At 38.3% G+C, this 21679-nt stretch overlaps 1 protein-coding gene across 21 annotated transcripts in view; it reads left to right on the forward strand.

Moving 5' to 3' along the window:
- add1 (adducin 1 (alpha)) overlaps positions 1-21679 on the forward strand; it is a 66599-nt gene that overhangs the window by 26848 nt on the left and 18072 nt on the right. For 17 of the 21 annotated variants that reach the window (XR_009823651.1, XR_009823652.1, XR_009823655.1 and 14 more), the window contains exons 2-12: positions 2914-3122; positions 6801-6963; positions 7064-7215; positions 7299-7379; positions 7456-7605; positions 10375-10518; positions 10614-10712; positions 11482-11655; positions 11943-12293; positions 15692-15787; positions 15862-15954. Coding sequence is in view for 16 of the 21 variants with exons in the window: in XM_062031339.1 (XP_061887323.1) it covers positions 2928-3122; positions 6801-6963; positions 7064-7215; positions 7299-7379; positions 7456-7605; positions 10375-10518; positions 10614-10712; positions 11482-11655; positions 11943-12293; positions 15692-15787; positions 15862-15954 (1698 nt within the window). In the remaining 5 variants the exon portion in view is untranslated. The remainder of the gene's footprint in view (positions 1-2913; positions 3123-6800; positions 6964-7063; positions 7216-7298; positions 7380-7455; positions 7606-10374; positions 10519-10613; positions 10713-11481; positions 11656-11942; positions 12294-15691; positions 15788-15861; positions 15955-21679) is intronic. The other 4 variants (XM_062031341.1, XM_062031342.1, XM_062031355.1 and 1 more) reach the window with 1 other exon arrangement.

Consider the following 21679-nt stretch of genomic DNA (forward strand, 5'->3'; position numbering starts at 1 on the left):
TGCCCTTAGCACAGAGCGATGAGAGAGAGGTGTATGGTCAGAGAGTGTTTGTGTTTGTGTGTGTGTGTGTGTGTGTGTGTGTGTGTGTGTGTGTGTGTGTGTGTGTGTGTGTGTGTGTGTGTGTGTGTGTGTGTGTGTGTGTGTGTGTGTGTGTGTGTGTGTGTGTGTGTGTGTGTGTGTGTGTGTGTGTGTGTGTGTGTGTGTGTGTGTGTGTGTGTGTTTTGTCTCGCCTTGTCTTGTCTCATAGTAACAATGGTACTATTGTATTGTTAGTGTACAGGAGCTTTTCTTGTTTTTGTTTGTATAGTATTGTTCTTGTATTATATTGTTTATGTGGAATGAGTGAGAGGGGTTGAGATATTATAAGCATTTGCTTCATCCAACCCCTTTTCAAGCCTTACATAAATGTCTCTGCCAAAATGTTGTACAGTGCAGGTTTTATATAAATAATTCAATTCAATTCAAATATTCAATTGAATAGACTGATATTTAATGTTCGAACCGGGAAACAATTTTTTTTGTTGTTGCAAATAATCATTAACTTACAATTTAATGGCAGCAACACATTGCAAAAAAGCTGGCACAGGGATATTTTTACCACTGTGTTTCATGGCCTTTCCTTTAAACAACACTCAGTAAACGTTTGGGAACTGAGGAGACCAATTTCTGAAGCTTTTCAAGTGGAATTCTTTCCCATTCTTGCTTGATGTACAGCTTAAGATGTTATTTTAGGCTTCATATTGCGCAACACATTTTCAATGGTAGACAGGTCTGGACTACAGGCAGGCTAGTCTAGTACTAGCACCATTTTACTATGAAGCCACGCTGTTGTAACACGTGGCTTGGCATTGTCTTGCTGAAATAAGCAGGGGTGTCCATGATAACGTTGCTTGGATGGCAACATATGTTGTTCCAAAACCTGTATGTATACCTTTCAGCATTAATGGTGCCTTCACATATGTGTAAGTTACCCATGCCTTGGGCACTAATACACCCCCATACCATCACAGATGCTAGCTTTTGAACTTTGCGCCTAGAACAGTCCGGATGGTTCTTTTCCTCTTTGGTCCGGAGGACATGACGTCCACAGTTTCCAAAAACAATTTGAAATATGGACTCGTCAGACCCTAGAACACTTTTCCACTTTGCCTTGCTGCTTACTTGCAGTGATTTCTCCAGATTCTCTGAACCTTTGATGATATTACGGACCATAGAAATCCCTAAATTATTTGCAATAGCTGGTTGAGAAATGTTGTTCTTAAACAATTTGCTCATGCATTTGTTCACAAAGTGGTGACCCTTGCCCCATCCTTCTTTGTGAATGACTGAGCATTTCATGGAAGATGTTTTTATACCCAATCATGGCACCCACCTGTTCCCAATTAGCCTGTTCACCTGTGGGATGTTCCAAATAAGTGTTTGATGAGCATTCCTCAACTTTCTCAGTTTTTTTTTTCTACTAGTGCTAGCTTTTTTGAAACATGTTGCAGGCATCAGATTCCAAATGAGCTATTATTTGCAAAAAATAACCAAGTTTTCCAGTTTGAACGTTAAGTATCTTGTCTTTACAGTCTATTCAATGAATAGAGGTTGAAAAAGATTTGCAAATCATTGTATTCTGTTTTTATTTAGGATTTAAACAACGTGCCAACTTCACTGGTTTTGTAATTCTGCCTTTGCGAATATGAAGTCCCGATGCTTGGCTTTGATCGATACACATAAACTTTGATATAACATTTTTAGGTTTCGTGTAGTCTGCATTTGCATACAACTGTTATATGTTTTCCCTTGTCAGGGCGAAATGAGGTAACCAAAATACACAACTAACACACCCTAATAACACTCATTAGCAAGTTTACCTAAGTGACAGTCTTCAAATATTGTGTTTATTTAATCAATAAGTGACATTTTCTGACGAATATGAATACAGTTTTAATTAGAAAATAAATTAACTAAAGAATTGCCGTATTTTACGGTCTATAGAGCACACAAATATATAAGCCGCACCCACTAAATTTTATGCGGAAAAAATTGTTTCTATATATTAGCCGCACCCGACTATAAGCTGCAGCAGATATACTGTATATGTTGTGAAATTAGTTATTTACACAGAAATATTTTGTGAATGTTAAATTACATACCTTTTAATTGTTTTCAAACAGTGCCTGTAACGCGGCAGTAAAACGGCTGATCCAACAAAACAGAAGTCATCGTCATGCACCCACTAGCTGCGGAAGCTAGCTCTTCAATCAGCTAAACAGACTCAATAACTCTACGGTGACGTTTTGGTGAATTTACTGATACATTTCTGAAACTGAAACAATACAAAAAGAATGTCATTGTAAGTTAATAACACAGACACATGTAAACGTGTTAGCATATTAGCTGATGCTAACGACGTTAGCTTGATTACATTACAACAGCATGTACGAATAGGCTTAAAAACACTACTATCAAACCTGTGACCATTTAGTAAGTATGAATTGTTTTAGTTTAATTGTAAAACTTAGGAACTTTGCTCGGAGTAATGAATGAGGAAACCATATGAGTAGAAACGCTACGGACGACTAGTAGACGAAAAGGCACTTGTGTTTCCGGTTCAGAAAGAAATACTGTAGACGTTCAACCTACAGCCCCTGCAGTGAGCAAACTCATCCAGAAGATGGCGTCATAGCACAAACAATAACACAACTTTTCATTGTCTCTGTCAGTGTTTTATGAAAACTATTTTTTCAAACATTATGGCCTTTAGCGAGGAAAAAAACATAAATTAGCCCCGCCGTTTTATAAACCGCAGGGTTCAAAGCGTTAGTAAAAAAAAGTAGCGGCTTATAGTCCGGAAAATATAGTATGTGTCATATTATTTTAAGCTCCATGACAATTCATTATGTTTGTTTTCTCTCCATGGTACAGGAGGCCAGCCCAGGATGAACGGCGACTCAGGTGCCGCCGTGGTGACGGCCCACCCTCCCGCCACCGCCCCTCACAAGGAGCGCTACTTTGACCGTGTAGACGAGAGCAGCCCCGAGTACCAGCGCGAGAGGAACATGGCGCCCGACCTGCGGCAGGATTTCAACATGATGGAACAGAAGAAAAGGGTCTCCATGATACTGCAGAGCCCGGTCAGTGGGAGCTTTGTATGGTATTTGATGGTTGACTTCAAGGTCGTTGTAATTTCATAACAATTTCTTTCATAGGAAATCTTGTAAAGTGAATTAATTCATTCCAAGCTCCAACTGTCACTATTATAACACTTTTATTAACTGTACAGATATTTTTTTTACTACCATTTACCATTAACCGCCATACAAATGTAATAAGAAGTTAACCACTGTATAATGCAACTACAGTTCAAGACAATCAATTAAAAGGGTTCATAGTTTAAAGTTGAAGGAAATAGGAAGTTGTTTGTAGAGAGACTGACACCGAGTGTTTTCTTATACCTATTATTGGCAAAAAATAGGGCAATGTGATGAAAGGCTGCAAATATTAAATTGATTAGAAAAAAGCTTTAATTTAAATTTTGTTGCTCATTGTTTTTAGTTTTATGGTTAGCATCACACTTCTTCTTTGTGAACTGAATTATATTTAGGTAGTGCTTTTTCTTTGGATACTCAAAGGACTTTACATAGTGAAACCCACTATCTACATCTTTAAGCGACATTTAAACCAGTGTGGGGGACACTGGGAGCAGGTGGGTATAGCGTCTTGCCCGGGGGCACAAAGGCAGTGACTAGGATGGCGGAAGCGTGACACGACCACTCATGCCTTCACAATTGGGTTTATTAAAAACAATTATAAGCTAAATGACACAATTGTAGAGTTGATGTAAAGATGCTTGCTGAGCTGAAGTCACACAGTTTGATGGTTTAAACTCCAAGTTTTGTTTGACTTTTGAAGCATATTTTTCCTTAAAGGGGAATTGCACTTTTTTGGAATTTTGCATGTTGTTCACAATCCTTATGAAAGACAAATGTTTTTTTTATGCATTCTGATTTGTAATAATCAGCTCGTTCCAGGTGTCTAGCAATGTAGCTAATGGAAACAATCCATTCTGACTCTATGTACAATACTTAATTTACGTTCAGTAACCTGCATAGTAACTAACTGTAACGACATTGTTATTGCTAGAGCGAACACGGAGGAAATCATTTTCACATCGGCATGCTACGGTATGAGCCGTAAATTAAGTTAAGCTTAAGCTTCTACGTCAGTATGCAAATTGCTTTTGAGTTTGTAGTAGGGCTGGACGATTATGGCAAAAATTATAATCACAATTATTTTGATTTATATTGAAATCACGATGAATTACACGATTATTCATTATTTTAAAAACAGGAGTATTTATTGTACCACCAAAACTCCACTTTAAATATAGTTTGGATACAAATTAGTAACAAACCACAACAAGTAAAATAATAGTAATTACAATAAATGGAAATAACAATAACCATATAAAAAACAATACAATTCTGTTATGTTTACCTTTTTTTTTTTTTTTAGTTCCATGTTTTACCTTTTACACTTATTTTACCATTACAAAGTGTGTGCTTTTTTGTCAAATAACATTTTATAAAATGTTTATTAATTAAATGCAAAATCTCTCACATGTATTGGCGCAATACGTCTTTGGACAATATTGACTAGTATTTTAGGTCAGAGCATAATAATTGTGAAAATGTATCAATAAGTGCTTTGGGTACATTATGCTTGTGTAAGGTACTTTTTTAAAACCGTTAATTTGTTAGCACAGTCAGACCAGATGTGGCGCACCAAGCTATTATTAACAAAACGCTATGTCTCATGAGTGGTTATTAAAGTAACAAATGTTGTAAGAAGATTAAGTCTAATAAACAAGCTTTGTTCTTCTCCAACACCATGGGGTTCAATGGAACAGTTTGGCCAACAAAAATAAACAGGAGTGACACCTCTCACATCCAATACACAATCTTTGTTGCTCACGGACAACAGCTTGCGTTCAATTCGATAAGATGACAAACATTTGAGCTAGTATTGATGTTATTGGAACACTGACAAAGTTAGCAGTTAAATAAAGGACAAGAGAGCATCCCAGTAAACAAACCCAAATACTTTTTAAACAAGTTGTGGCAACGTTTCTGACACAATGCCTGCTGCATGGTAACTCTGTCCCAGCAGAGTTCAAAATGAAACTGCAACATCAAATATTTTTCTCCTCCAAGATATACTTTGTGTGGGACAAATGTGTCTGTCCCATTCTGTCCACACCTGTCATCTAATAACAGCAGCGCGCTCTGAACGCAATCCGAGACTCCACGGAAGTAAAAGCGAGTGAATCGAATCAATCGGCTGCGTTTACTGGGAGGAAACATCTCCAGAGCAAATTTCTCGAGCAAAGTCTGCGTAGTTGCCGCCATTTTTTCTAAAGTCTAACGGCGCTAGTGCGCATGCGCCGTTAGACTGTGTCGCTTACTTTTTCAGGAAGTAAGCAGTGTTGCCTAAAATGCATTGATAAATGAGTGTTTTTCGGTAATTAAATATTCAAACGGTAATACTAACCGTCTGGTATTTGGTATTTTACCCCCTTGTTATGTTGGTTTGATATACAGTACAAGCCAAAAGTTTGGACACACCTTCTCATTTAATGCGTTTTCTTTATTTTAATGACTATTGTAGATTGTCACTGAAGGCATCAAAACTATGAATGAACACATGTGGAGTTATGTACTTAACAAAAAAGGTGAAATCACTGAAAACATGGTTTATATTCTAGTTTCTTCAAAATAGCCACCCTTTGCTCTGATTACTGCTTTGCACACTCTTGGCATTCTCTCTATGAGCTTCAAGAGGTAGTCACCTGAAATGGTTTTCACTTCACAGGCGTGCGCACGTGTGCATATAAAAAATACATCATAGTTGACGCAGGGGTACACCAGGGATCTTGGGCTCGCAAAGGTTGGTGACCGCTGACACATTATATATACTTGCAGTGTGTATATAAAAAACGTTGGAGGGTTTTGAAGTTTTTTTTACAGGGCTTTGAAGGCTACAACGGCTACTCCCATTAGCCGCATCTTTCAAGCGTTTTCTTCATCTTTAGCATCCTAAAACAAAGGCGGGTGTTCTCGTCTCTCATAATGATTGCAAACGGTGGGCAAAATTCCCCAAAAAGTGCAGTTTTAGACTTCAAAATGTACGCCTTTTTAACAATGAGGCGTAATAATTTTGTTTTGTTTTATTGTTTCTAGTGTGCTTTTCTAAAAAGATAGCATTTAATTTTTTTGCAAGACTAGTTTGAAGAAATAAACATGAAATGTTTTGTATGATGCATTATTGATAATATTTGTTTAAACATTAAATAGTTTATCTTTTTTATTTTTTTCCAGTGTGGCCTTTTTATTCCCTCCTAATATTCATATGCGGGCCATGCTTCATTTATTTTACCAATACGCAAATAAAAACAGGCTGCTGGCCACAAATGACCCGGGGCTGAACTTTGGACTGAAAATCATGTTCTACTTTTAAAGCCAAAGTGTTTATGCCAGCGTGAAAAGCGACAGCCTTCCAAATAATCACATGTTAGCTCCACTTTATTCCTCAACAGCAGTGTGACTCTGACAAACTGTTCAACACAAATGCACCATTGTTGCCATTATTTTGATAAGTCTATTGTATGCGTGGAAAAACCATGCTAGTAATATCTAAGAAGAACATTATGATTTGACAACAATGCGCTCATGAAAGGGCTTTTTAGGAACGACCTGTTTTCATTTATTTATTATTATTTCTGGTTTTACAAAATGAGTGGTTTTATGTTGCAGGCGTTCTGCGATGAGCTGGAGACAATGATCCAGGATCAGCTGAAAAAGGGCAAAACGCCCACAAGCCTGTTGGCCCTGCAGCAGATTGCTGACTTCATGACTACCAGCATGCCTTCCATGTATCCCGCTGCACCACAGGGAGGAATGGCGGCGCTCAACATGAGTAAGGGGGTGGCGAATGAATGAACATGTGGCATGCCACAGTTTTCTGTATCTGTATGTACACCATCTGCACACTGACACCTCTTCTTTTCTCTTCTCAGGTTTGGGGATGGTGACTCCGGTGAATGATTTGCGTGGTTCTGACTCCATTTCGTATGACAAAGGTGAGAAGATTCTTCGCTGCAAACTGGCGGCGTTCTACCGACTCACCGATTTATTTGGCTGGTCGCAGCTCATCTACAACCATCTCACAGTAAGATAATTCATAGGAAAAACCTTGATTACTTCTGCTCAGTTTGAGCTAGGTTCCTTATAATCTTACTTCCTGTCTTCCAGGTTAGGGTGAACTCAGACCAGGACAGCTTCCTTATTGTGCCTTTTGGGCTCCTGTACAGTGAAGTCACCGCTTCCAGCCTGGTATGAATCTGTCCTGATCTCTTGTTATGGATGTTTTGGTTTTCCCGCTCACTAAATAACTTTTTTTGCCCTCCAGGTGAAGATAGACCATCAAGGTGAGATTGTGGACCGGGGAAGCACCAACCTTGGTGTTAACCAGGCCGGCTTCAACCTCCACTCTGCCATCTATGCCTCACGGCCTGACGTCAAGTGCATTGTCCATATACACACGTCTGCAGGGGCAGCCGTACGTATCAACAATCATGCCTTTTATACCTGATTTAGGAGAAATTAATTAAGAAAGTTAGTTTCGTCCATCATTAAATCCTTTGTTTAAAGATAAGAATCATTAATGCACAAAATAAAGTAACTATAGTCTGTCCACTTGTTAACATGTCCTCGTATCTAAAAAAAAAAAAAAAAAAACCTACCTGTAAGGTACCAAATGTTATTTTCATGCTTACTTCAGCAACTTTGGAAACCTCGCTCCATCGTTTTTTACCAGTATTAAAGTTAAAGTCCCAACGATAGTCACACACACACTAGGTGTGGTGAAATTATCTTGCATATGACCCATCTCCATGTTCACCCCCTGGGAGGTGAGGGAAGCAGTGAGCAGCAGCGGTGGCTGCGCTGGGCAATCATTTGGTGATTTAAGCCCCAATTCCAACCCTTGATGCTGAGTGCCAAGCAGGGAGGCAATGGGTCCCATTTTTATAGTCTTTGGTATGACTCGACCTTCTAGTGTCAGGGCGTACACTCTAACCACAAGGCCACTGAGCAGGTAACAGGTATATGTTGTAAATATATGCTGTACTGTACTGCATTTATGGTACACTTAAAAAATGGTTTTGTTCTGTTTTGGTTTAAATTGCTCCTTATTATGGTCGCTTCCAAGTAGTGGAGTACAATATGTTGTCATTGTTTTAAAGGGGCCCTTCTATGCAAAACGTTTCTGACCTATTGGTACCTGCTGTTGCCTTCTTTCGTACTTCGGAGAAACGAGACGATTTTTCCAACGTTTTTCCAATTGGTGACGTCGGCGGATATCTCCATATGTGGTAGAAATTTACCCAAAGAGGTCTGCACGGGTCCGCCATTGTAGTCCGGCATTGTACTCAATAAGTTCATTTTTTTCCGCTATCCTCTTGTTTTGGGGAAGACTGGCTTGTACATGGAATTGCATCCTCCGATGTTGTCATTTCTGATACGAAGTAGCATATAGTTCGGACCTAAATCTGTCAGTAGACGCGCTATGGAAGTGCTAAAAACTTCAACAAAGATGGCGGAAATAAGACTCATTCGAAGTGAAGGCATGTAAATAACACCAACCTCGAAATGGTGCATCTTGAAGAGACCGTCAGAAAGCCGCTTAAAAATAGTCAGTTAAACATAATCTATGCAAAATGTTGACCACAATGAAGTGTTATAAATGTAGAAAAAATCATAATATGACCCCTTTTAAGACTTAAAGGGGAACTGCACTTTTGCCTATCGTTTACATCCACTATTAGGAACAAGAACATACACACGTCTTTTATTTTTTTATTTTTTTATTTTTTTTAAAGATTCTATAGATGATAAACACTTGCAAGATTCAGCTAATGGGAGGCACCATCGTAGGCTTCAAAGCTCTCAAAAAACAACTTCAAACCCCTCCATCAATGGTTTATATGCACACTGCAAGTCTCTATATAATGTATTTACACACACGTTCATAACAATATGTAGAATATTCACCATATTTTGGTCATTTTATGCATTACCGTAAGTTATTTCCTCAGCGCATTTATTTCTGTTTCCGACTTTCGGCAACAAATGTGTGTTCCTACTTCCGGACACAAACGCGTGCGTGTTCTAATCATGGCAGACTTTGTAACAGACAACAAAGACAACTATTTTTGGACAAATGAGGATTCACAGCCTTATCTTTTTGAACCTGAATATACGGAGGACGAACTGCTGCTTATTGAAGCGAGTACAAACAGATGGTGACATGTTGGAGCAGACGGAAGCTGAGCGAGTGAGGTTGGTGCTGAAAAATTGTGGAACTTGGATCCAATTTATGCCGACATAAATGGCGCGCTTACCCAAACTAAACCGGAAAAAAATGTCCCCGGCCAGCTGGACCAGACACAGAACTGTCTATCAAGTGAATCACTTTAATATTGATTATGATACATGCAGCACATCATGTTTGTTATTACAACTACATACACTGTCGATGTACAAAGACAACATGAAATGTAGGCTAATACTTCACAGATACTAAAAGGGACAAGCGGTAGAAAATAGATGGATGGATGTTTTTTAGTCGGTAGATTGGTGTCCTTTCGCATTGTGTTGTGTATTACAAACTCAAAAGCCATTCAGCTGTTGATGCAGAAGCTAGCTTACGGCTAATGCCGTAGCATGCCGTCGCAAAATGATGAGTTACTACGCTACAAAAATAGTTCCTTAGTGTTCGCTCTTACAATAACAATGTTGCTACAGCTTGGTTGTTATATTGTTGGCGGTTATTGGATGCAATTTCAAAGTGATTTAGAGGCCGAATGGATTGATCCCATTCGCTGCATTGCTAGCCACCTAGGACAAGCTGATTATTACAAATTAAAAATGCAAAAAAAAAAAAACCTTAGTTTTTCTTGTCTCTCATAAGGATTGTGAACAAAAGGCAGAATTCCAAAAAAACCCACTTCCCCTTTAAAAAGGCCCCTCTAATGCTGACAACATTGACACTTTTATTATATTTCTTGACCTAAAAAATTCCCCCAAAATAGTCACGCTTGTTTTCTAACTAGTTACAGCCCATTTTGGAACACTCACTTTTAGCTCCAAATTGTGGGTGGGCTTGCATTAGCCTGCTCACGTCACAAGCAGTAGCCCAGAGGCAATTTGGCATTTAATCTGATCCAGCAAGTGTAGAATCAGGTTGTAAACTGGGAGCTGCAAAAACCACATTGGAGCTTTTTGTTCCTCAGTAAGCACTTAATGTCCTTGAATTTTTTGACGGTAGGTGTCGGCCATGAAATGTGGCCTGTTGCCCATCTCCCCCGAGGCGTTGTCTGTTGGCGAGGTGGCCTACCATGACTACCAAGGCATACTGGTGGATGACGAAGAAAACGCACTTATCCAGAAAAACATAGGTCCAAAAAGCAAGGTACTAACTCATTGTGTGTATGTGTGAGAGACACGTCTTCTTCATGTGGTCAGATATTGATTCCCAATTCCTGATCCTTCTATGGTGCTTCAAAGGTGCTCATCTTGAGGAACCACGGCTTGGTATCAGTGGGTGAAACAGTCGAGGAAGCCTACTATTACATCCACAACCTGGTCACTGCCTGTGAGATTCAGGTAGGGGACACAGATTGGCGCTGATGGTATTGAATACAGTGGTACCTCAACTTAAAAGAGCCCCAACTCCAGAGTGTTTTAAGACAAGAGGGGTCTCTCAGCTCATTTTGAAGTTGCAAGCAAAAATTTGAGTTACAAGCATCCCCACCATTAGTTGGCATAGCAAATCCTACAGGGAACCCTGTAAAAGCTGACCAAAACATCTGGTCTTACTCGCTAGCATTAGTTTATGGCTAAAGATTGACATAACTTTGTTTTCCAACCATGAAAAAGGAAGACAGGTGTGAAGGACAGTGCTAAGAAGAAGTGGAGGATATTTATTGGATTAAAAAAAAATCATCAAAAACACGATGAGCGTGCCGCCAACTTGGCAAAGCAAATTGAGTGTATCATTGCCAGTCTGCACCATACTGAAGCAGAAGGAATCTAATGCCAGCCAAAAATGATAAAATGATATCTAAGTGGCGCACATTTATCCATGAAAATATGGAAAAGCTGCTGCTGATGTGTTTATATTATATTGTTTTTATAGAATATTTATTTTCTAAAAGTTTGTGTGACTGTAAATGCATCCTCAGTGAATAACTGTAGATACTTCGACATTGGAAAGTATTAATATACCTAATGTTGATATATCAATACTGTATCATTACAGGTAGGAATGGCATACATTGCAATCAATATTTTGTCCTACTATTATTGATTACCCACTTAAAAATCCAGTGCAGTGGAATATGTATCTCATCTATCTTGAATTCTATATCTCCAGGTGCGAACACTGGCCAGCGCTGGAGGACCAGATAATTTGATCATGCTCGACCCGGGGAAGTACAAGTCTCGTTCACGCATTCCTGAGCCTCCCGGCGAAGGCTACCCTGCGCAGCCCAAGTGGCAAGTCGGGGAGCAAGAGTTTGAGGCTCTAATGAGAATGCTCGACAACCTGGTACGTATACCTTTTTTAGGTTTAAAGGCGCTGAATACCACACTGGCCCAAGTATACGCTGACCCTAATCATGTTTTCAATGTCAGTGAAATAACGACGTTTGGTTTGGTATGTGTGAGTGACAGGAAGAAAAGCTTTAACTTGCTCGGGGAGAAGTTGCCTGTCTTTTTCAGATTCTGTCCTATTGGGGAAATTATTGAAATTATTTGGGTCAGTGTCGATTTTGCTGCATCAACCACTGACAAACATCATCTAAAGCTGTGGCTCCGCTCCTTTCACCTCTTCAGGGCTACAGGACCGGCTATCCTTACCGCTGTCCAGCACTGCGGGACAAAGGTAAAAAGTACAGTGACATGGAGAACGCTCACTCCACCCACGCTGGTTATACTTACGGGGAGGACAGCGACTCGGGCGCGCGCTCCCCACTGAAACACAGCTTCCAGCGCGGCCAGCCCGACAAGACCCGCTGGCTCAATGCCGGCGCCCGACCCGACGATCCCTACGAAGACGGGCCCGACGGTGGCAGCCCCAAGTCGAAGCCTAAGGTGTGGACGAACATAACACACGATCACGTCAAACCCTTGCTGCAGTCTCTCTCGTCCGGTGTCTGCGTGCCAAGCTGTATAACCAACTGCTTGGTCTGTGCCTACCTTATTGTTCATAGTATACATATTTATAGCTACTTGTTGGCGGCAAGTGGTTGGCCTCTTGAGCCATGGGTCTACCAGGAGAAAATCCCCATTTATTGCAGGATGGAAACTATTGCATAACAGTACATAAAACATTTATCTCACTTATTTTCCAATTTTCTATAATCCGTATTGAACTGAATATCTCATAATTATTACAAAAATGGTATATATATATATATATATATATATATATATATATATATATATATATATATATATATATATATATATATATATATATATATATATATATATATATATATATATATATATATAGAGTGTACATTAAATGTCCCCTTGTCTGATTACAATCAGTATAATGGATTTGATTTTTTTAGTTTTGAATACATTTGGCTTGCAAACATAATTAAGGCTCCTCAAAGATATTCTAAAACATATTTTTTTAGCAATAGTGCCACTTTCCCCCCAAATTGTTGAATTTTAATGTACTTGTTTACTTTATTGACTTATTTTACTTATTTAATTTCACTACTCAAGAATGAATCCTCTTTTCCTCAATTTGTTTATTTTTTTAAAAAATTTTTTTGTTATTGTGCTTTTTCCGGAAGTTTCTTTTTTACGTCTTCTGATTGGCTCTAATGGAACATAGGGTTTATATCGGGTGTGTATTGGGGACATATGTGCACCTGGCAGCTATATCATAATTCAGTTGTTTGTAAAACTCCAAATTAATTAATAACTAACATTTATTTATAAAAATGAGTTGGCAAAGTTGCTAATTTCGTGCCAGTGCCTGTTATTTCTCAACATAGAATAAATACATGTACACAATCAGGCAATAGAAATGTACATATCTTGTTTTTGAACCTTTTTAATAGGGTAATGCATCATTATTATTTCTTCATTATCTTTATACATATGGGCACTCTGTGGCTAGATAGTGATTTTTTCCCCTCCCGGTCCTCCGATGTCTCCTGATGGCCGACCAGCTGCCCCGCAGCATGCCCCACTGCATGTCTAGTAGTGAAATGCATTGTTGGTGTGGATGTTTTTCCCAGAAGAGCGAGCAGCAGGGGTGTGGCACAAATCCTCCAGCGGTGCTCACCACTCTGCAACACACTTCTTTTAACTCTCTTTTTCCCCTGGCTTGGTTATTTAAAGGCTAAATTGCTTGCATACTTGTGGAGGGTGACACTTCTAATTACTATAAAAATGTTTTTGCATCTAAAGACCGATTTAAGCCGCTTGAAATTATCTTTTGCAATTAAATTTGTTTTTGGTGGCAATTTCCTCCACTTATGCTGTTTTTGCTTTTTGAAATATATTTTTTTTACACAAGCATGATTGGCAGAAAAAAAAAAGAAAAAAAATTGACCTGACCAATTATTATCTCCTGTTGGAAAAGTAGGAGATGTTGTGTTGTGAGGCTCTTTCTCAGTGAGTATGTCATCATTTATACATGTTCATCTCCATATTCAACCAAACCTGACCCCAGCTTCCTACACCCCAAAACCCCTCATTCAGTGCCAGAGTCAATGCAAGTCATGAGCAGTCACTCTTACAAAAGGAAATGAATCATTCTTGCATGGAAGCTGGATTTCTATCTTCACCTGCTGCTCATTCTTCATCTTTCTGTTTAAATGAAACCAGTTGTATGGAAGCAACACTGAGCATTACCAGTTTGACTGTGGCTCTGGTGATGCCGGCTCATCCCTCACTGCCATCCCTGCTTCGGAAGCCTCAATCACCTCACACTTCCTCACCCCATCACTCTTTCTGTCCTCACCTCAAGCTCTTGCTTTGTGTTTGGGTTTTAATTTCAAAAAGACGTCAGATGATGCATCAATGTTCTCATGGGTTGTTACAATACACTGTACAAACTAATATGTATTACTAATTATTAGAAAGGTCTTTATTTACCTAAACCGCAAAGAGGACGTTAATTGGAAGCAGCTGCTAATTGGAGAGAGTTTTTTTTGTTTCTGAATGTTTTCACTTTATTGCACAACTCAGCAGCAACACAACCAGTTGTGATAGCGGTAATGAGCAAACTGCGAAGTCCGCATTAATATCGCTGATAAGTTCATTGAAAACATTGTGTCAAAAGTAACACAACTACATTTCACTCGTGACACTTCTTGCAGCTACTGCCATCTGCCAACGTTGCTGTTAATGTCGCTAATTAGACCCATTTGCTTTTATAGACCACACACTTGGTGTCAATTGGAGCAATTATAGTTCAGGGCTTTGAAGAAAATACATAATTATATTGTGTATTTTGTGAAGTACTTTGTAGGGCTTTCGGAAGTAACGTTATCCGTTGAACAAATTACTTTGAGGAACTTAGCTGGCCTAATCCATGATTTTCACCAGGCGTCCGTTAGACTTAAGTCCTTTATTTGTACAGCAGGGGTGGTAAACTTTATTTTATCGAGGGCCATGTCGCAATTATGGCTGCCCTCAGAGGGCTGCTTGTAACCATGAATATAACGTATATAATATAACGTGTACCGTAATAGCCTTGTTGTGCAGTTTGCATGGGAAACTATTTTTTATTATATTTTTTACAGATTGACCAGTATGCTTTGAAATTTTAAGTCAAGGTGACAAGCAGATTTTTTAGGTATCTTTATTTATTTGTGATAGCCGTCCACTAAATGAATGCTTGGCACATCTGGTTGCATGTTCAGATAATATTAAATTGCAGAACATTTGAATGCAGTACATTTTATGTTAAAATTGAAAGAACAAATATATTTTGCCAGAAAGTGCTTTTATTTTTTCCAGCTTTCCGCAAGCCCCATAAAATGCTGTGGCGCGCAGCACCCGGGCTTGGAGTTTGACACATTCGCATTACAAGACAGAAATTTTTTTTTTTTTCTTCTCAAATAAATAACTATCCAGAATACTACATAATGTACCATACAGCAGCGCAACTGTAAACTTCAGCTTTATAGATGCTTTGTAGGGGTTGTGAGTTGGTGTAATGACATCTATTGTGACACACGCCACAGGTATTTTTAGTCACAGTAGAGGTAAATGTGTCAATAATTTGGGTATGGTGTTTTTTTTTTTTTCAAGTGGCCAATACATAGGATACCTTATTGGGCAGGGCGTCTATTAATGATGCATTAGCTGTCATAAACCATTGGCATGAGAGACTAATGCCCATTCAAAGTTCATAAGGAATCATTCAAACTAGTCTTCATCTATCGTTTCACAATTTTTCATGACATCCCCCTTTGTCCTCTTTCAGTTGAGCATGATTTTTGTATTGTGAAGCCTGCATACAAGTTTGTGTGTGTATATATATTTTCTGTTGTTTTGGTTTCCTGTACTGTTGTTTCTATTTGTGCTAACTTATTTTTGTGGCATTCACACAGTGGACTAAAGAAGACGGAATGCGACAGGCCGCTGTCGCCAATCAGTTCATCCCGATGAACACCAATCCAAAAGAAGTGCTGGAGATGAGGAATAAGGTACTGTACCTCTGATCGGAGGCTCTTTACATTCCTGTAAGTCCATATTAATTGTGATTGTTATGTTTTTATAGATCCGTGAGCAGAATTTGCAGGACATTAAGACTGCAGGACCTCAGTCTCAGGTTCTGTGTGTTGGATCGGTGGTGGAGCGCAACTTTAACCAGGTCAGTCCTGCAACTTCACTCCTGTCTTGACCTGGAGATTAATATTAGCTCAAATTGGCGAAAATCCCTGAATGTCCCATTTCTATTTAATTTTGGTTTGTGCATTTATTGTTCCCAACAAGTGGAAAAATAGGGAGATGTTTGTCACAGTCAATAATAATAATGATAATTTCAACAAAAAGGGATGTCACAAAATAAAGCACTCAGAGTGCATGACCATCCCATCTCCCAATAGTAAAGAAACCTTGAAAAAAATCCTAAATCCAGACGTGATTCAGATCACCCCCAAAATCTTATATTGTGTTTCATATTTCCTGGAAGTTTAATTGAAATCTGCTCATAAGCACATTGTTGCAGAGCGAAATGAAATAAACCCTCTTCTTCATCCACTTTCTTTGTCTCTGTGGGTGGAGGTGGGGCTGCTAGCATACACACACAGAGAAGTTGCAGCCTCGTGATATAATAAAAAGGATCCAAATCACCCCCAAAATGAAATCACTTGTTCCTTATCCCAAATCTGACATTTCCTAAAAGTTTCATCAAAATCCGCCTGTATTTTATCGAGCTTTGTTGCTAACTAACCGACACACCTCGCGAAGGTAACAACTGATCATGGTCCACTCCATTCATGTAGGGAGCAAGACTGCACATTACGATATTTAAGGCAACTGCCTATTTGGTCCCAATGTAAACAGACAACTAGATGAGGTATTTTATGTCACATGTAAAAGGTTCTGGGTTCGATTTGTGCTTGGAATCTTTCTGTGTGCAGTTAGCATGTTCTCCCCGTGACTGCGTGGGTTCCCCTTTGGGTACTCCGGCTTCCTCCCACCTCCAAAGACATGCACCTGGGGATAGGTTGATTGGCAACACTAAATTGGCCCTAGTGTGTGAATGTGAGTGTGAATGTTGTCTGTCTATCTGTGTTGGCCCTGTGATGAGGTGGCGACTTGTCCAGGGTGTACCCCGCCTACCGCCCAAATGCAGCTGAGATAGGCTCCAGAACCCCCCGTGACCCCGATAGAGACAAACTGTAGAACATGGATGGATGGATATATTTAACTGGCAAAAAGTACAAATAATTGCCTTATTTGCACCTTTGTCCTGATCTTTGCTAATTATCTTGAGCTGTCATGTCAAAATTGCAGGCCAAGAACTGTTTTGTCAACCTGTTTATTTTATTGGCTCCTATGTTGCAGAAAAATATACTTTAATAATTAATAATGAAATATATTATTAGATATTAGACTTATTTGCTTTGTCACTAAGGGTGTAAAAATGAATCGGTACAAGCCGATTACTGATTTTAACTTAAGAGATATGAATAAATCGTTTGGCGAGCCTCTGGGTCGATCTGTATGTAAAATGGATTGGTCGATGTCCGGTTGGAAAACCATGAATCGGTTGATTGTAGATCTGTTACAGAATATGGCCGCTCTAGTCTTGCGAGACTTCTGTGATGACGTAATACGAGATTACCGTTGTCGTTTGCGACTGACGACAGAGCAACATGGCAGACAGTAATTCTGATTGACTTACTGAAGGAACCAATCACAGACCAATCCATAAATTCTTGTGCCTAAATTTTGCTATCTACGGAAGGCACCACGCAGTGTAAACCAATCAGAAGCAACCTAAGGCGGGTCTTTCCGTCTTTATTTTTCACACACACCTGAGCACAGTGTTGTCAACTTGGCGATGTTCTCTTTAAATCTAGAATCTTTCCAACTTCTGTTAGTGACTTTCCTTCTCAAAAACGACAAGTGACAAATCTAGCAACTTTTTTTGGATGTTTGGATAGATGAAAGCACGTAACACTCTGTCCTCAACGTACAAGCGGTGATGCTGTGAGCCTTTCCTCACTGAAAACACATTTTGTTGTACTTTTAAATGCAATGACAACGAAGTCCGAGCAGAGAAGTGATGTACACCCACTCTGTGCAAAGCTGCCGCTGTTTTTGCCTTGGTTGAGATGTAAATGTTTCATCTCTTTCACGATTCAAATAAAAACTAACCTATTGTTCATGTCAATGAGCCAGTCAATAGATTTGGTTATGAATATATGAATATCTCAACCCTTCAGTCTTTTGATCAAATTTGATACTCTAACATTTAACAATGTTTAACAAATAAAAATACAACTAAACTATGAATCAACAGAAGAAAATAGATTTAGTTATAATCATAATTAGCATTTTTTTTTTAACTCACATCTTTTCTTTAAGTTTATGGAATGTTGATGGTTCTACTATTTGCTGATCATTATACAGCAACTGCCTGTTTTGCATGTGTCTGTTTAAAAAAAATAACCACATGACATTATTCGGACATGATACGTTTAATTTTCCATCTGCATCGAATCCTATCGAATTGTATCGAATCATAATGTTTTAAATAGTATTGTTAGTGTATCATAACCCATGTATCGAGATTCATATTGGATCACCTTTAAAGGTAGAGATGCACGCCCCTTATTGTCACCCACAACACAAAGCTAAGACGTTGATATTTAGCCCCGCTGCATTCTTAAATTGTTCTGCATTGGACCCTCTGTGGTTAAAGGTTTGACACCCTTACTTTACAGTCTTTCATGAAAATGTATATATTTAGTATTTAATTTTTTCAATATTGTATCTATTTTGCATAATCCTTAAACACTATATATATATATATATATATATAGTACTAACACTATACTATATAATGGCTATATTCTCTCCAGGTCAGGATCTCTTAAGGCCAAAATGCTGCAATGAGTGAACTATCGTGCATGATCTGGAATGAAACCACTTGCTAAGCAGTTTTTGTTGAGTATAATTTATAGTGGCAGGTGGCACAAACAGTTAGCTTGTGTCCCGCATGTTATCTTCTGACCACAGTGAGTGTCAGTCTAAGGTGAGTTAGAACCCGTCAGCTCAGGTTGTTTATATTTTTGGATGAGCTTTTTGCAGGTTTCATGGAATGCTGAGCAAAATATGACTCATGCCTTTTATAGGCCGCGCCTGCATGCATTCATCGCTCTCCTTATGTCGTTAGTGTTTTTTCATTTATTTTCCGGGACAAATGGAAGGAGCCGGATGTGAAAAAAATAAAATGATTAAATATATTTTATTATTTTGATTTTGAAATCTCACCTTCGCAAGACTAAATAAAGCCTTGATTGTTGTGTAAACAGTTTGCTTTACACACGATGCATGAACCTGCTTTGCGTTCTCCAACAGTCCTATCTCCTGTTCTCTCTATGCATGCGTATTCTGCATGTTTGTGTCTATAGAATGGAGCTAACAACTCCTACTTTCACTTGCAATACACCGTAGTCCTCTTAGTTTTATCCCAAATCTCCAGCTAAAAAGTTAAGAAATGCCTTCTTTCCTCAAATAGTAGCCTCTGCTCTAATGGACACCAAGCAAACATGGCAAACATGGCATCTGTAAAGCTGGCGCTTACAGTCGAGTTTAAAGAGAAAGTGCTGTATAAAAAAATAAATAAAAAGAAAGCTACTTACCGTTTTAGAATTGACCTGAATTTGGGACTGTAATGCCATATATGTATTGTGTACCATATCATACGGCTAATTTGGTTATAGGGATTTATTCATCAAAAAGAGCCGTTGGTGCCAAGAATCGACTTATTTTCTTTCTGTTACTAACACACCAGTGCAGCTTTTGAGATTAAAGATTTAGTCATTTTGTCTTTAAAAAATCCACCAAGAAATAATATTCGTGAATGAAAAAGAGTGGTCTTTTGTAGGGCTACAGCAATCAATTATTTTATTATTTGTGTAATCTGTCGATTAGTTTGTTCGATTGATCGAGTTATCGGATAAAGCTAACTTTATAGCCTCATTGGGTATTTTAGGGAAAACAAAAATGTTTCTACTTGCCGTAACCGTCACTCTTTTTTTTTCTAATAAATGCACATCGTCAACATTAAAATGCCACTTTTAACTTGTGTGCATAAAAAAAATAGTAAAAAAACAAAAAATCTCCCGTTCGCCGCCACACGGCACACACACACAACCACTCTCATGTGTGCTTTATTGTAGCGGCTGTCCGGAAACTGTCCACATATTTAAAGTTCCTGGCACTCCATGCAGTCCGGATTGTATACGTTTTTATTAGTCGCGCTCAAATGGTTAATGAAAGCATCTTTCTAATTGAATTCATCGATTAAATGGAAAAATCGTTACAGCCGTAGTCTTATATTGAAGTTTGTGCAGTATTTGTAATTATCCTTCATTCTGGGACAAACTGTTTTAAGTACAGTATATTATTTCATACAGGGATCCCAGACGTCCGCTATTTAGCGAAAGTCCGCTATTCTTCCAGCCAATAAATAATGCTAAATTGTGCGTTATGAAACGGGAAAACAAAAATGGCTGCTAAAAAATGTGTCCAAAACATCTGTGCATTTTTAGCTACTTGTGTGTTTAATGTGTTATAGGTAGTGTAGGATTGGTAAATATCATGTAGTGATTTTGTTTCAAAATAAAACATATGTGTTTCGTGTGTGCACACCAACACAACGCCCAGTGGGTCACTCTGCAGGAGGGCAGGGCACTGATATAATAATACATGTTTCTTTTCCTAATATTTTCGGGAGATACTGGCGACCAGCTGATCTAATATCCCCCACTGTTCTCACTCACTCTTACTCACTCTCACCTAAATCCACTGTCTTTCGGTCGCCCTCTGGTGGTTGGCTAACTACTGGTTTGATATGCAGCTGAAGCTGCTGTTTAAATGTAAATATTGTAGATGATCACCCTCATTTAATCGCGGCTGCCAAAATCGTGATCAGGATTACAATTCAATTAATTGTGCAACGCCAGCCTGGTGAGTCATTTTCATAAGTTACTACTTTTTGTTAGTAATAATGAACCCACTAACTTGTTCTAGAACTAGTGCTGCATGGCCAAGTTGTCTAAAAAGCACTAAAAAGTATAATCATGAATTTAAGATTACATGTATTAAAAAGCTTCATGCTATGATTGAACGAATTTGTAGCAGATACCATTAATGCAATCTTACGTCCATGACTTTACCAAGTGACTCACTGGTTTAACAAAATATTTTAGATTTTACAATTGAAATATTTATTAAATGTAGCCATCATACCTCATGTATTCATGAAATATATTTTAGTGATGCAGTGAAGAGAGTTTCTCAAACCAAATCTAACAAAACATTGAACTTATGAAATATACTATGGATGTTGTATAGATATTTTCTTAACCAAAACAATGAACAAATTAAATGAACTATGGATGCTGTTAAACAATCTTGAAATGGCTAATATTTATATGGTGAAGATTAAGGCTGCAGCTAACGATTATTTTTCTATCGATTAATCTATACATTATTTTTTCGATTAATCGGTTAATCTATAGATTATTTTTTTCGATTAATCTATAGATTATTTTTCCTTTTACCAATTATTTTTTTATTCAAAATGAAGATGAAAAAATAAATGTAGGCCCGTTTTTTCAAAAGGCATGGCTTTTATTTACAAAAAAAAAAGAAGTATGGCCACTCCGTCAACATTGACAACAACATGACTAAATATTCTGTAACAATGTAAACATTTAAAACTTTTAACATTTAACAAAATTAAAAGTAGCTTATTTGCTTTTTAATGTGCAAATATAAAAGTCAACATCCAGTGCAAATCTTAATATTCTGCAATAGTACAAGCATTTCAAAAGTAAAAGTATTGCTTATTTTGC

Source organism: Entelurus aequoreus, linkage group LG21, assembly GCF_033978785.1.
Source record: "Entelurus aequoreus isolate RoL-2023_Sb linkage group LG21, RoL_Eaeq_v1.1, whole genome shotgun sequence".
Classification (NCBI taxonomy): domain Eukaryota; kingdom Metazoa; phylum Chordata; class Actinopteri; order Syngnathiformes; family Syngnathidae; genus Entelurus; species Entelurus aequoreus.